This window comes from Cavenderia fasciculata (assembly GCF_000203815.1).
Source record: "Cavenderia fasciculata unplaced genomic scaffold Scf_ET2XIPL01COFD4-5, whole genome shotgun sequence".
Classification (NCBI taxonomy): Eukaryota; Evosea; class Eumycetozoa; order Acytosteliales; family Cavenderiaceae; genus Cavenderia; species Cavenderia fasciculata.
Window position 1 is genome coordinate 2995547 of NW_004457695.1, and position 14140 is coordinate 3009686.

A 14140-nucleotide genomic window follows, 5' to 3' on the forward strand; every position below is an offset into this window, starting at 1 on the left:
AATTAATTTTTCGATTAATATTGGGAGTTGGGTGGTTTTTTGGGGAACTAACTTTCGTTCACACGAAAGAGTGTGTAGTTGGTTGGTTGGTAGGTAGTAGTTTTCATATATAGATAGAGATAGATAGATAGATAGAGAGAGAAGAGATAAAGAGATGAGAGAGATTATATCAACTCAACCAAAGATTAAACCATTATTGGTTGATCTTAGAAAGGATTATGATTATCAAACATTAAAGAGATTCTATGATGAATTAATGTTACCAAATTTCCCAAAAGAAGATGGTATGATAGTTTAGATTAACTATATATTTATAATAACTAGTAATAATAATAATAATTTATTTCTCTTTTCTTTTTAGAATTAGAACCATTAGATAATTGGGTTGAAATGTTTCAAGAAGGATTATCATCAAACTTTGAAGAAGATTATGATTTTGATACATATTATGATTATGATGGTGGTGGTGCAGCAACTGAATCAGGTAGTACAACCAACTATACTAATAATAGTAATAATAGTCCAAAAACAAAAAGATATGAATCATCATCGTCATCATCATCATCTTCTTCCCCTTCGTCTGGAAATCAATCACCTTCATTCTCTGGTAGATACTCTACGATGGATGAAAATCACTTTTCATGTGATGTAGATTTTCATGTAGTATTGGCACTCTGTCCAAAAGAGTTAAAACAAGAGAATCAAAGTGATATTATGGGTGGAGTTGTATTTGAATTCTATCCATCAATCAATTGTGGATGTGTAACTTATTTATTGGTCAATTCAGAGTATCGTGGCCAAGGTTTGGCCGGTATGCTCCTCAAAGAGGCAACCGAAAGATTAATGGAAAATGGTAGACAAAGAGGTCATCTTGGTGGATGCAATGCAATCTTTTTAGAAACAAATTCCTCCGAAAAAGTTAATCCTGAAGATGATGTTATGGATCCTGCAAAGTAAATATCAAAACAAATATAAAAAAAAAATTATATATATTAATATTAATCTTTTCATTATTTATTTATTTAATTTTTAGGAGACATTCAATTTTTCATAAACTTGGTATTAGATTATTAGATTTTGATTATATTCAACCACCTTTATCAAATGATAGTAGTAAATGTAAAGATTTATTATTGACATGTTTGATTACACCAAATACACCAAAACAAACGTTGGGACGTGAAGAAAGATATTATCTACCATCATCGTTGCTAAAAAACTTTTTGATGGTGTTTTGGGACAGCTGTTGTAGCAGACTAGACTATTTCGATTGGCGAAACGATATAGACTATCAGAGAATGATGGATCAAATTAAAAGACGTGAGCGTATCCCACTGCTCGATCTTCCATGGGAGAGACCTTGGACACTACTCGATATACGTGATAGTCACGGTCACGAAGATTGTCAACAATTGGCCATTCGATTCTACAATGAAGTGTTGTTACCAAACTATGCCCAAAATGAAGAATTGGAACCTTTGGAAAGTTGGTTAAACATGTTGGAAAATAATGGTGCAATGGGTCAAACTTTAAGAGGTCAACAACAACAACAACAACATGGTGGTCACCTTCATCGAAATAATTTTCATCTTTTAGTAGCACTTAGATATCCAGAAGATGATATTAATCAACAACCATTGATATGTGGTGGATTGGTATTTGAGTATCACGGTGCCGTAAACTGTGGACTTTTGACCTATGTGTTGGTAGGTGGTGGTCCCAAACAAAGAGCAGAACGTATGGGACGTGCTCTCATTCAGAGAGCTGTCGATATTTTGGAACAAGATGCAGTTGAGAATGGTCACTTGGCTGGTTGCAATGCCATCTTTTTAGAGACTGCACAAGACCAACACAAGAGTGACATCATTTTTGAAGAAAATGCCGACAGCATAGTCGAAATATCTCACAAACACCAGTTCCTTGAAAAGATGGGATGGCAGCGTGTCGACTTTTCATACATTCAACCATCGCTCACCTACGACAAGAAGCCAGGTCGTAGTCTATCGTTGGCCATCCTTTCGACCGATCGAATTCGTAAGCCCTACCTTCCAAACTCTCTTTTATTGTCATTCTCCCAAAACTTTTGGAAGAGTGAATCGACACGCACTGGTTATTGGATCGACGACGACAATGACTATAAAAAGATGATTGACAGTTTGCAAAGAAGAAAGAGAATCCCTCTTGTACCACTCACACTACGTAGTCGTCCATTTGTCCTTGTGAATTTGGCAGCCGATTATCATGCCGATCTCTTGCAATCATTGTGGAGTGCACTTCCACAAAACCATGATATCGAAACATTGGAACAAATGCAAGGACTGTTGGCACCATCAAGCTATTTTGCACCAACCACTCTTATACAACAAAACAACAGTAATGGTACAAACACCCATTTGGTTTTAGCAATCAATTATCAAGACGGTTCAAAACCAACTATTATCGGAGCTGTAGTATTCGAATACTACCTACGAAGTAATTGCGGTATCATAAGTCACTTGTTTGTTAAAAAATCTTCTTCGTCCCTATCACTCAATGTAATGCATCTAAACGATGACGATGGAGCAGATGTAATTGTCAATGATACCTTAACAAGTGATAGTAGTAATGGTGGTATTTCAATGTATCGTGGTTGGGATATTGGAAAAGAATTATTAAATGAAGCCGTAGATATATTAAACAAAAATGCTAGATCTAGAACTCATATTTCAGGTCCAAATGCTATCTTTTTAGAAACTCCTCTCAATAATCAATTTAATCAAAATCAAAATAATCAAAATATTAATAATAATAATAATTCTTCTGTAAATAATTTAAATACATTATTTATTAGAAATCAAAATGAAAATTTAAATCATCAAACCAACAATAGTAGCAGTTTAATTCATAATAACAACAATAGTTCAACTCTAACCAATCAAATTGATTCATCATTAAATTATGACCAAAGTAAATATAGTCAACTATCATATAATTTGGCACTTCAACAAAATGGATGGTTAATGGTTGATATCGATTATTATCAACCTCCACGTGGAAAAGTTAGTAAAGTAGGACGACCTGCTATTCTCAGTGTATTTTACACCTCCCAATTACCAACACTTCCAAAGGACTCTTCTCCAATCCACTCTATCGTAAAAAACACAACCGAATTGATACACAACAATGCAAATCAAGGAATCAAATCAACATTACCAAAACCAAACTTTACCATTAGTAGTATCACATCTGATCAAGATAATCATCAATATACTAGATCACCATTAATTGTATCATCATTAAATAATGGATTATTAAATTTAAATAATAATAATAACAATAATAATGAACAACAACAGTCAGAGAAACCACAACCACCACAACAACAACCAAATGAAATATTACAATCACAATCCTATGTACCAAAAGATTTGATTCGATCATTTTTAAGTCAATATTGGGGAAATGTATACAGAAGATGTAGAAGTCTCTCTCCAAACGATAAGCAATTCCCACTTGTTATGCCAGATCCATCAAAGAGAAGAGCTCTCATTGTCGGTGATGAATATTATAACAAAATGGTCGAACAAATTAAACGAACCGATAAAATCCATCTTTTAGAAACTAATCCAAAACTTTAGAACCAAATTTAATAATAAATACATAAATAACCATAAAGTTTGTTTGTTTGTTTGATTTGAAAAAATAGAATTGTTCCTATAATAATAATATTATATATATTATTTATTTTGAACTGCCTCTGGTATTGAAGATGTAATGGTTGTTGTAGTTGGTTTTTCACCTTGTGTCTTATACCTAAATAAAAAGGAAAAGAAAAGAAATTAAAATGGAAGAACTTATCTTGAAAGGATTATTCCTTTGATATTGATGATACAAACCATCCCCAACGTCCAAGTTGAGTTGCTTGAGCAATAGAATTGGTAACATGACAAGCAAGTAACCAATAGTTTGGTGGTGAAATGGCAATAGACCATCTCGTAAATACCATACTATAACTTGCCAATGTAGTAGTCATGACTGGGTCAATTGTAGATGGATCATTTTTTAAGTTCATTATTGACTAGTAGTAGTAGTAACATAGTGTTAATATGATTTAAAAAGACTAAATATATATATAACTTACAGCAATTGGAATGGTCCAATTAGCAGCAGCACCAAGGAATCCAACGAATTTAGTCCACTTTTCTGTATAATCGATGAATGAGGAAAGAAAGATGTCAGTCTCTCGAGTAAGCTAAATTTAAATTAACATCATGTTTATATAAACATACCTGACATTGTTATTATTTATATATATGAGTTTGTTTGTTAGTAAATGCTAAAGAAGAAGTGAGCGTGTGAATAAAAGGGGATAAAGTAGAACTAGTAGGAGCGAGTGAGGGGAGGGGATAAGCGAATCTCAACGAATGATAATAATAAATAATAATAAATTATATCCTCTCTTTTATGTTTATAATGATATCTATTTAGTGAATGAGATGGTGCCTTTTGTTTACTGTTAAGGGTATGACAAAACTTGAAGTTTTGTTACTAAAAGAGTCTTTCGGTAGGGTTCGAAAAAACAAGATATAGAAATTAATTTAAATTCATGAAAATCGATGCGTTCTCCGCCATGCTGACGAGGGATCTTCGCCTATTCCCTCTTGTCTTGTAGAATAGTTCTTGTTCTGTTGAGCAGTTTGTTTCATACATTTGTTGGTAAGAGGTTTAAAGAAAAGAGATAGACTTGTACAAGTAGAGTAGTGAATAGATTATAATCAACTAAAAATACAATACAGATATTTTTACAGATTTATCTGTTCAAAAACAAGAAGAAGAAGAAACAACAATAACCGACGATAGTAGTACTGATATATATAACAAACTGACTGACTCTTTCAATTATTATTATTAAAGTAATCAATATACATATATACAAATAAACAATGGCATCAATTTTAAACAAGTTTGTTGGTAACCGTGTTGTATTTAGCAACAAGTTTGTACTTGGGTTATGTGAAAAGTTCCCAAAGCTCGCCTTTCTCAATGATGGTATGACGATGATATTTTAACCATGTGGTTTTATTTATATCACAAATGTATTAACCTTTTTCTTTTCTTACTATATTTTAGTTACCAATCTTGCACCAATTATGAAATGGTCATTATCAATTGTACCACTTTCACAAATGATTTCTGGAAACAAACCAGCTGATAAGATTGATCTTCAACAAACTGCTAGTTTATTCTCTACTGGCACTATTTGGACCTACTATGCCACTTTAATTCAACCGCAAAATGCTGGTACTCGTGCTTTGGCTGCTTGCAATGCTGCCATGGCCATTTGTCATGGTTCCAATTTATATAGAAGATATCAATTTGATAAAGAAAAGGAAAACCAACAACAACCATCATCCTAATCGACTACTATAGTAAATATACTCCCTTAACAACAACAACAAATTTACCGACGATCAACTTGCTTTAATAATAGATAATGATTAAAGTACCAAAAAAGTTTTAAAACACCAATCCACAACAATATATTTATTTATCATAGAATTAATAATAATAATAATAAAACCTTTCTTTTTTTTCCACAATTTATGTTGGTTTAATTAATTATAATTTAATTTAAATTTTTATTTAAGATTCCAATTTTTTTAAAGATTGGAGTTATAATAGAATTGATTGATTTTTGATTATAAGCAAGATAAGCCATTCCAACAATGGAGACAATAGGTAAAAGGACTCTAAAAGTTTTAAGAGCAAAGGAAATTGATTTGTTGATTGGTGGTGGGTTGTCGGCATAACGACTAGTGTCGACAGTCCAGATATTTTTGAGTGATGGGTCGATAGCTTGAGCGGCGAGGAGACCCGAGATGATACCATCTTCGTGGAAACCATAGCCATAGTATGCACCACAATAGTAGGTTCTACGTGTACCTTGAATGGTGGACAATCTTTCACGAGCAGCTTCCGAAGTGCCATTGTAGAGTGGGTGATCATATTGAATGACCTTGTGAACTAGATTACTGGCTGGTGGGAAGACTGGATTGAGGGTGACGTAGAGTGGGGTCTTTTCACGATCCAACCACGGTTGGATACGATTGATCCAATAGGTGACACAAACTTGCTTGTCTGTACTGGAATGGTCGTCGTAGATATAGTTCCAGCTAGACCAGGTATTTTTACGCTTGGGCATGAGACGTTCGTCCGAGTGAAGGTAGACGGTATGTGGAGTGTATACAAATTTCGACATAACATCCCTTTCATTTTCGGTGAGGTCTTGGACGAGTGGAAGGAGATCGGGTGGATGACAAGCCATGACAACATAGTCAAATGTTTCAGTGGCTGGAGTTGTACCCTCAGCGGTTGTATATACAATGTCTACAGAGTCGGTCTCTGGATGACGGATGATTTGGGTGGCTGGAGAAGAGAGGAGAACTCGACTGTTGTTGGCCTCTAAATACTCGCGGAGCTTGGCCATGTAGAGGTAACTGCCACCGAGTACAGTCTTCCATTGTGGACGTCCAAACATTTGAAACATACTATGATTGTTAAAGAAACGGACGAGTGTGAGGATGGGGAATTGATCAATCTCGGCAAACGAGGTAGACCACAAAGCAGACATGACTGGCACGAGATAGTAGTTTTTAAAGGCTTGAGAGTAACGATGCTTGCGTGTAAACTGTTCGATGGTCATATCGGCGTACAAGTGTGGCGTGTGGAGAATCATAGGTGCTTCCTTGTGGAATCTACCCATATCGATAATCATCATCCAAAACGATGGACTAAAATAATTCTTCCATTGTGAAAAGACTGTCGAAACAGTGTCACTACACCATTCAATCTCGGGACGACGAACTAGTTTGTTTGACGACGACGACGACGATGACGATGTCTTGGTTTGTGGACCATTGGCATCAGTATCGGGTGATAATTGTGGGTATGGGAATGGTCTTGCGTTGAGTGACAATGAAAATGATACATCAGAGTCTGCTGATTTGATACCCATCTCTTTAAAGAGTCTGACTAGATTGGGATACTTTTCATCGTTGAATACGAGGAACCCAGTATCTGCCTTTACTGTTACATCTCCAAATGTTGCATCGACTGTATTTGTATGACCTCCCAAATAATCACCCTTTTCAAACACTGTCACTTCATGTCCACCTTGTGTCAACAAGTATGCTGCTGACATTCCTGAAATACCTCCTCCTACAACTGCTACTTTTACCATGATGATGATGATATATTTATATTTATAAAAATATGTAAAAAGAAAAAGATAAAAATAGATAGATAGATAGATAAATCGATAAATTTTAATCGAGTTGTGAATAGAGAGAGAGAGAATAGAATGATGTCAAAGAAGAAATAGAAGAATAATTTCTTGTTGTTGATGTTATCTGTTCTGTTGTTGCTAATAATAATGAATGAATGATGATTTCTATTCCTGAACCAAATTCTGATCAGAATAGGAAAGTGGTGATGATCATAGAGTAATAGTGTCATGACTTGAGAGTTTGGCAGATCTCTGGCCGTGCATAGGTGGCACTCTGATGATATGATGCTCAATGAGGATTCGTTGAAAGATTTGATTTTTATCCGGCGAATAGTAAAGTTTGTGGGGCCGGCTGATATCGATTTGTGATCGAAGTCTTGGCATTGGTCAGATCCCTTCACCTAATGGCCTTGCAACGATGGCGCTTGCATTTTTATTGGGTGGAAAATAGAATCCTCTATCCTCGACGAACTGTTTTTGTTTGCTTGTTTGTTTGCGAAAGGGCTGAAGGGTTTTAACCGCTCAACAACTTGAGCCCTACACTGATGTTGTGAGAAGAAAAATAACCATCCGATGATGATACAAAAGGAGGAGGAGGTCGAGAACCACCGATTTTTTTTTAGGCTTGTTGGTGAAGTTACCCCCTCCACAAAACAAAAACACCAGAACTGATCAAAACTGGTCTATCAACCAACCTCAATCTTCTTATTCTATTATTATTATTGTATTATTATTATCTTTGTAACAACAAACCAACTCACCAATCATCCATCTACCATCTCTCTCTCTCTCTTTGCCTATTTGCCCCAAAGTTATTGCATCTCAACAAACAGTTTTGATTGTTGTATTATCTTTTAAATCCTTGTTGTCCTTCGTATCGACAATCTCGACAAGCGACGTAAGTGACCTATCTTGTTTGTCTCACCACCTCCTCACAACCTATCTTTGCAGCCACTGCACCCCTACACAACAGGTTTTATCGTCCTACTATTCAGCCCCTTATTTTATCAACTTCTCCTCCTCTGTCCAATCAACTTGTTTGATTGTTTTTGAGACTCTAGAGAGAAGTGAGGAAGGAGGAGAGGGTTGGCTAGCTTGTGACCCTCCGATTCTATTTTTTCATCTTCTTCTTGTTTTTTTTTTAGTTGTTATCTGTTTCGTCCTACTACGAGTTGTATGTTCTATCTATCTATCTATCTACCTCTATCTATCTATTTGTTTGAATTATTTCAAAAGTTTACAAACAATTTATTAACAAACAAACAATAATAATACAAAAAACTTTTAGTGACCCTCTTTTTAATCAAAAACACAGTATATAGAAAAAATAGCCCATCATAAAAAATGTTGAGTGTATTAGTTCCAACCCCGATAAGATCAGCATGTGCTTCATCGCTTGTATCATGGGGACATTCATTTGTCTTTAAAAATTTCCTACCAAAGATCAAGACTGGTTGTATTATCGTCGAGATCAATGATACCGATTATCCATCCTATTCTACCACTACCACCAAACCAATGGTATTTGGTGATATCAATAGTCCAGAATCAAACAAATCAAAAATGACCATTACAAACTTGTACAGATTTTTAACAAAACGTAAGAAAAAGATAAGAGAAGAGAAAGAAGAATATATATATCCAAGCAATATTCTAAAATACTAATATTAATTGATTTATTTCTTTCTTTTGTAGTTTTATTTGGAGGTGATATAGGATTCTCTGAAACTTATATTTTAGGCGACTTTGTAGTTGATAATTTAACAACTCTTATAAAATGTAAGTATTTAAATAACAAACAATACATACAATAACAAGTTTAATAATATTAATATTTTCTTTTTTTCTTTTTTCTATTTTTAATTTATTTTATTTAGTATTTATTGATAATAGAAATAATATGGATCAATTGGATAGTAAATGGGCAATATTTAAACATGGAGCAGATAGAATATTCCATATTCTTAATAACAATACTGTTGCCAAATCCAAGGAAAACATTAGAGCTCATTATGATCTTTCCAATGATATGTTTCAATTGTTCCTTGACCCAACGATGAGTTATTCGTGTGCTGTCTTTGATTCACCCGAACAAGACTTGGAAAGTGCCCAGATGAACAAGATCCGTAAATTGATTGACAAGGCTAATCTTAAACCACACCACCATCTCTTGGAGATTGGGTCGGGCTGGGGTGCCTTGGCCATCGAGGCTGTTCGTCGTACTGGATGTCGTGTCACTACCATCTCGTTGTCAATCGAGCAGGTCAATCTTGCCAAACTCAGAGTCAAGCAGGCTGGCCTAGAAGACAGAATAGACGTCGTGTTGATCGACTATCGTAACGTCGCCGGCCAGTTTGACCGTATCATTTCATGTGAGATGCTCGAAGCTGTCGGACACGAACACTATGACGAATACTTTGCATCGCTCGAAAAGCTTCTCAAGCCCGACGGTATTGTCGTGTTGCAGTACATCTCGTTTTGCGATCAACGTTATGAGACGTATCGCAAGAGTTGTGACTTTATCCAAAAATATATATTCCCAGGTGGATTGTGTCCATCCAACACGTCCCTCCTCGAATCCATGACACGTAGCTCTCAACTCATGTTGGAGCATCTCGAAAACTTTGGTCCCCACTATGCCATGACCCTCGCCCGTTGGCTCCAAACCTTTACCAACAACCGTGAAAAGATCCTCTCGACCACTGGATTTGACCAACAATTTATTCGAATGTTTACCTATTACTTTTGTTATTGCGAGGCTGCCTTTGCTACCCGTACCATCAACCTTATTCAAATGGTTCTATCTCGTCCATGTAATTTAAATTTACCAATTTTCAACAAAGATATTAATCAAAATACTACTACTACTATTGTATCTGATGACAGTGATCATGCAGATAATGCCAATTCTTCACAAGTAGCTGATCGTGCTTGTTAAATTAAACCAACTATCAACTAAAACTAAACAACAACAAAAAATCGACACCAATCCAATCTTTTCTGTACCATTACCCACAATCGATCCTATTAATTAATAATAATTTGTAACATTACCAAAAACCAACCAAATTTAAAATATAAATACCACTCTTCTAATTATAGAGTGATTAAAACTATTAATACTAAAATATAGATATATAGTTTTTGATGTATTGTTGTGAATTTAAAAAGATGATTGATACTAACTAATAGTATGATTGATTGATTGATATTCCTTGCTTAATGAATTAAATCAATAATAAATATTAAATGAGATAAAGATATACAAGTTACAATTTCTTGTGATGTAATATTGGATGTACTAATTAACTCTCCAAATTTAAGAGAGTTGTCTGAGAGATTCCACTTTAGTCCAGTGGTTGTAACTGATTGAGCAGGACCCGCCAAAGGAATGAGTGAGCAATGTACATCTTTTTTGATATTGATTGTATGTTTACAACCACTGTTGAGGAGGTAGGCAAAGTTTCCACTAGAGAATAAAACAAGGTTTCTATCTGTATGTTCAAACAAAACATTTAAATTGGCAAATTCATGTGATATATTACCTCCTAATCCTCCACTAATAAATATATTTGAAAACTAAAAAGGATGATGGATGATGTTAAAGATATATATATAATTGTAATATATATATTTATAATATGATTTAATTACATACTTTGAAAGAGTATTGTGATTCAATGCTATTTACAAGTTCCATTGTTTTTTGGAGATCAGTAGTATCTTGACTCTTGTCACTCATGACAATTGAACCTTTGGAAGTGTAATAATCTTTTACATGATTGTCAAGAGAATCCAAATCACCTTTAATAAAATCAGGTATCCATTTGTTTACCAATTCATCACCTCCTTTATCTTGAAAGTATCTATTTAATTGATTTGCTCCTCCATCTGCACATATTACCAATATTGCTAAAAAAAAAACAAAAATCACTTGTGAGTAAGACAAGATAAACTATAAACTCTTTTCTAATAAATGTTCATACACTTTGACCACAAGTATTCAAATGTATCTTGAGCAATATTAGAGTTACAAATAATCAAACAATTCTTTTCTTCTTCTAGTTGTTGTTGGTTGTTTGCTGCAGACATGACTATATTAAAGTGAGGTCTTGTAGGTGTATATGTATAGTTTTCTTTGGCTACATCAACTTCATTGGCAGCCGATGAAGATCTTGAAGCTTTCAACATTGGGCTCCAATTATTACAGTTCCATGTTCTAGAGTTCATCATTATTTCTATAAATTATATATTTAAATAAATATAAATAGTTCGGAATAGAGAAATTTGAAAAGTAATTTTAAAAACTTTCATTTACCCTTTTCGGGATATTATTATGAGCTATTTTTTAATTAATTTAATTTATTCTTGAATGAGTCACCACTCTCTCTCTCTCCTCATTTCATAGTTCACTTCTTTCTTTTTATTTGTTGATCGATGGACACTTTTATTATGTATTTATTTGGGAACATGAGATCTATTGGTTGATTGAGGTGAGGGTTGGAGAGTGATGTGTATAGTGGGTTTGCTTTTTTTGGTTGTGTGTTGGTTTGAGGGTTAACCATCAAACCATTAAAAAAATAAAAAGGAGGGAGTAGTCTACCACCACCTCCATAGAACACACCATATAATATATTGGTGACAGCAATAAATTAATTAGGATCAACACCAATCATTCAATTGGTCATTCTTTATCAAGTACTTTTATTGTGTTATTGCAATATTAAATTTAATCACATATATAAATATTAAAAGAGGGAGGAGATAGAGAGAATAGCAGAAAGACATGAGGAATTATTTTAAATATATATTATTAGTCTGTTTGACTATTTTTCTTGTTTTTTCATTGATTTCATTATCAAGGATAGTCGATACCAATGACAAAGAAGATTATAAACCAAGAAAAAATCAACGTCAAATCAATGTTCCTTTTAATTGGAATAATATTAGGCCAATATCATCACCATCATCATCATCATCATCCACTCCCATTCCCACCCCATCTGTAGTTTCCCTATCCAACAAAACTACCAAAATTCTAAGTACCAATACTCCATCTCCTACTCCAACGGTTGTTCCAACAACTAATTTTCCTACTCCAACTCCTACTATCCGACCAACAGTACCTGTTGCTACTCGTCCAGCGGTAGTTCCTACTCCTACTCCTACTCCTACTCCATCTCCTAATACTCGACGAGTGGTTGTTCCTACATCTAGTCAAACAACTGTTGCTCCAACTACAATTATTCATACTCCTACCAATTTCTCATATGATAATACCAAAAAAGTTTATGCAGCCAACAAAAGCAAGAATATGAAAAGAGCAGAAGAAATCAAAGGAGCAATGAAATATGCATGGGACAAGTACGTCGAATATTCTTGGGGAAAAGATGAACTTTTACCACTAACACAATCTGGTAAAAATTGGTTTCATATGGGTCTAACCATTATCGATTCAATCGACACTCTATATCTCATGGGATTACAAGAAGAATATACCAAGGCACGAAATTATATAGAACATGATTTGGATCATTTTATTGATAGCAATGATTCCATTTCAGTGTTTGAAGCAAATATTCGATTTTTAGGTGCCTATCTGTCAATGTATCACTTTACAAGTGATATATTATATCTTGACAAGGCATTGGAAATGGGTCAAATCCTTTTAAATGCTTTTCAAAATAATGATCCATTCCCACAATCTCAAATTTATGTTGCAAAGTAAATATAATATAAAAAGAAATATTGGTTATATTTTTAATAATAATTAATTTGTTTTATTTAGAAATTATTCAACAATATTTGGATGGACAGGAGGATGTTTAATTTTAGCAGATGTAGGAACATTATTTTTAGAATTTACAGAATTGTCAAGAGCTAGTAGTGATCCAAGATGGAAAGAAAAATCAGATAAAATGTTGGAACAATTTGAAAAGTTGAAATTAAAAACTAATGGTCATCTCATTCCACAATTTCTATCACCAAATGGTGAATCATTTTGTGGAAATACTGTATCGATGGGTGGTTTATCCGATTCATTTTATGAATATACTTTAAAAATGGCTCTTTACCATGACAAGAGAGACAATACCCACCACAGATATAAAAAGATGTACAATGATTTTGCTGAAATGATTGTAAAAGATTTATATAAAAAAACTAAAACTGGTATTTCTTATTTAACTATACTTCATGTAATGAAAAGAAAATAATCAAACAAATAATATTTATAAAATATTAATTAATTAATTATTATTTTTTTATTAATTTATTTAGGGAGATATACCATCAAATACATTTGAACATTTAGCATGTATGTCTGGTGGAATGTTGGCACTTGGAGCAGTATCAAATATTAGTGGAAACAAAACATTAAATGATCAGTATTTCAAGATTGCAGAAGAATTGACTCAAACTTGTGCAGAGTTGTATTTTAATTCAACGACTGGGTTGGGACCAGAAGTAGCATATTTTAATCCTGATATCGATCAAGCTTCCGATCATATATTATACCATAATTACTTTTCATCACCAGCTTATTTCTTACGTCCAGAAACCATTGAATCGTTGTTTTACATGTATCGATTTACAGGTGACACCAAATATCAGGAATGGGGTTGGAGAATGTTTGAAGCCATTGAAAAGTATTGTAAAACTGAAAATGGTTATGTTGGGTTTTTAAATGTCAACATGGGAGCTGGCGATAATCCAACCTATGAAAACCTTCAACAAAGCTTTTTCATGGCTGAAACCTTGAAATATCTCTATCTACTCTTTTCAGATTCCTCCCTAATCCCATTAGATAAATATGTATTTAATACTGAAGCTCATCCTTTTTCAATTCCAAATAAAAAATAAATGAAAATAAGAAAA

At 33.9% G+C, this 14140-nt stretch overlaps 7 protein-coding genes across 7 annotated transcripts; 4 read left to right on the forward strand and 3 right to left on the reverse strand.

The window, feature by feature from the left end:
• Nucleotides 1-154: 154 nt before the first annotated feature.
• DFA_08765 (uncharacterized protein) lies at nucleotides 155-3617 on the forward strand (the record flags this gene model as incomplete). The annotated part of the gene is made up of 3 exons (XM_004356197.1): nucleotides 155-284; nucleotides 362-953; nucleotides 1034-3617. 3 exons carry the CDS (start codon nucleotides 155-157, stop codon nucleotides 3615-3617), a joined length of 3306 nt encoding a protein of 1101 aa, XP_004356250.1.
• A 99-nt stretch (nucleotides 3618-3716) lies between these two features.
• DFA_08766 (UPF0041 family protein) lies at nucleotides 3717-4275 on the reverse strand (the record flags this gene model as incomplete). Its single annotated transcript, XM_004356198.1, has 4 exons — nucleotides 3717-3792; nucleotides 3876-4057; nucleotides 4121-4182; nucleotides 4269-4275. 4 exons carry the CDS (start codon nucleotides 4273-4275, stop codon nucleotides 3717-3719), a joined length of 327 nt encoding a protein of 108 aa, XP_004356251.1.
• A 647-nt stretch (nucleotides 4276-4922) lies between these two features.
• On the forward strand, nucleotides 4923-5396 carry DFA_08767 (UPF0041 family protein; the record flags this gene model as incomplete). Its single annotated transcript, XM_004356199.1, has 2 exons — nucleotides 4923-5028; nucleotides 5110-5396. 2 exons carry the CDS (start codon nucleotides 4923-4925, stop codon nucleotides 5394-5396), a joined length of 393 nt encoding a protein of 130 aa, XP_004356252.1.
• Nucleotides 5397-5605: 209 nt separating this feature from the next.
• DFA_08768 (uncharacterized protein) lies at nucleotides 5606-7219 on the reverse strand (the record flags this gene model as incomplete). The annotated part of the gene is made up of 1 exon (XM_004356200.1): nucleotides 5606-7219. The coding sequence occupies one exon, from the start codon at nucleotides 7217-7219 to the stop codon at nucleotides 5606-5608; it is 1614 nt and encodes a 537-aa protein (XP_004356253.1).
• Nucleotides 7220-8608: 1389 nt separating this feature from the next.
• Nucleotides 8609-10202, forward strand: DFA_08769 (cyclopropane fatty acid synthase; the record flags this gene model as incomplete). The annotated part of the gene is made up of 3 exons (XM_004356201.1): nucleotides 8609-8864; nucleotides 8960-9043; nucleotides 9142-10202. 3 exons carry the CDS (start codon nucleotides 8609-8611, stop codon nucleotides 10200-10202), a joined length of 1401 nt encoding a protein of 466 aa, XP_004356254.1.
• Nucleotides 10203-10360: 158 nt separating this feature from the next.
• On the reverse strand, nucleotides 10361-11497 carry DFA_08770 (uncharacterized protein; the record flags this gene model as incomplete). The annotated part of the gene is made up of 4 exons (XM_004356202.1): nucleotides 10361-10386; nucleotides 10531-10843; nucleotides 10923-11176; nucleotides 11251-11497. 4 exons carry the CDS (start codon nucleotides 11495-11497, stop codon nucleotides 10361-10363), a joined length of 840 nt encoding a protein of 279 aa, XP_004356255.1.
• A 553-nt stretch (nucleotides 11498-12050) lies between these two features.
• On the forward strand, nucleotides 12051-14125 carry DFA_08771 (glycoside hydrolase family 47 protein; the record flags this gene model as incomplete). Its single annotated transcript, XM_004356203.1, has 3 exons — nucleotides 12051-12988; nucleotides 13053-13461; nucleotides 13544-14125. The coding sequence occupies 3 exons, from the start codon at nucleotides 12051-12053 to the stop codon at nucleotides 14123-14125; spliced, it is 1929 nt and encodes a 642-aa protein (XP_004356256.1).
• Between the last annotated feature and the right edge of the window lie 15 nt (nucleotides 14126-14140).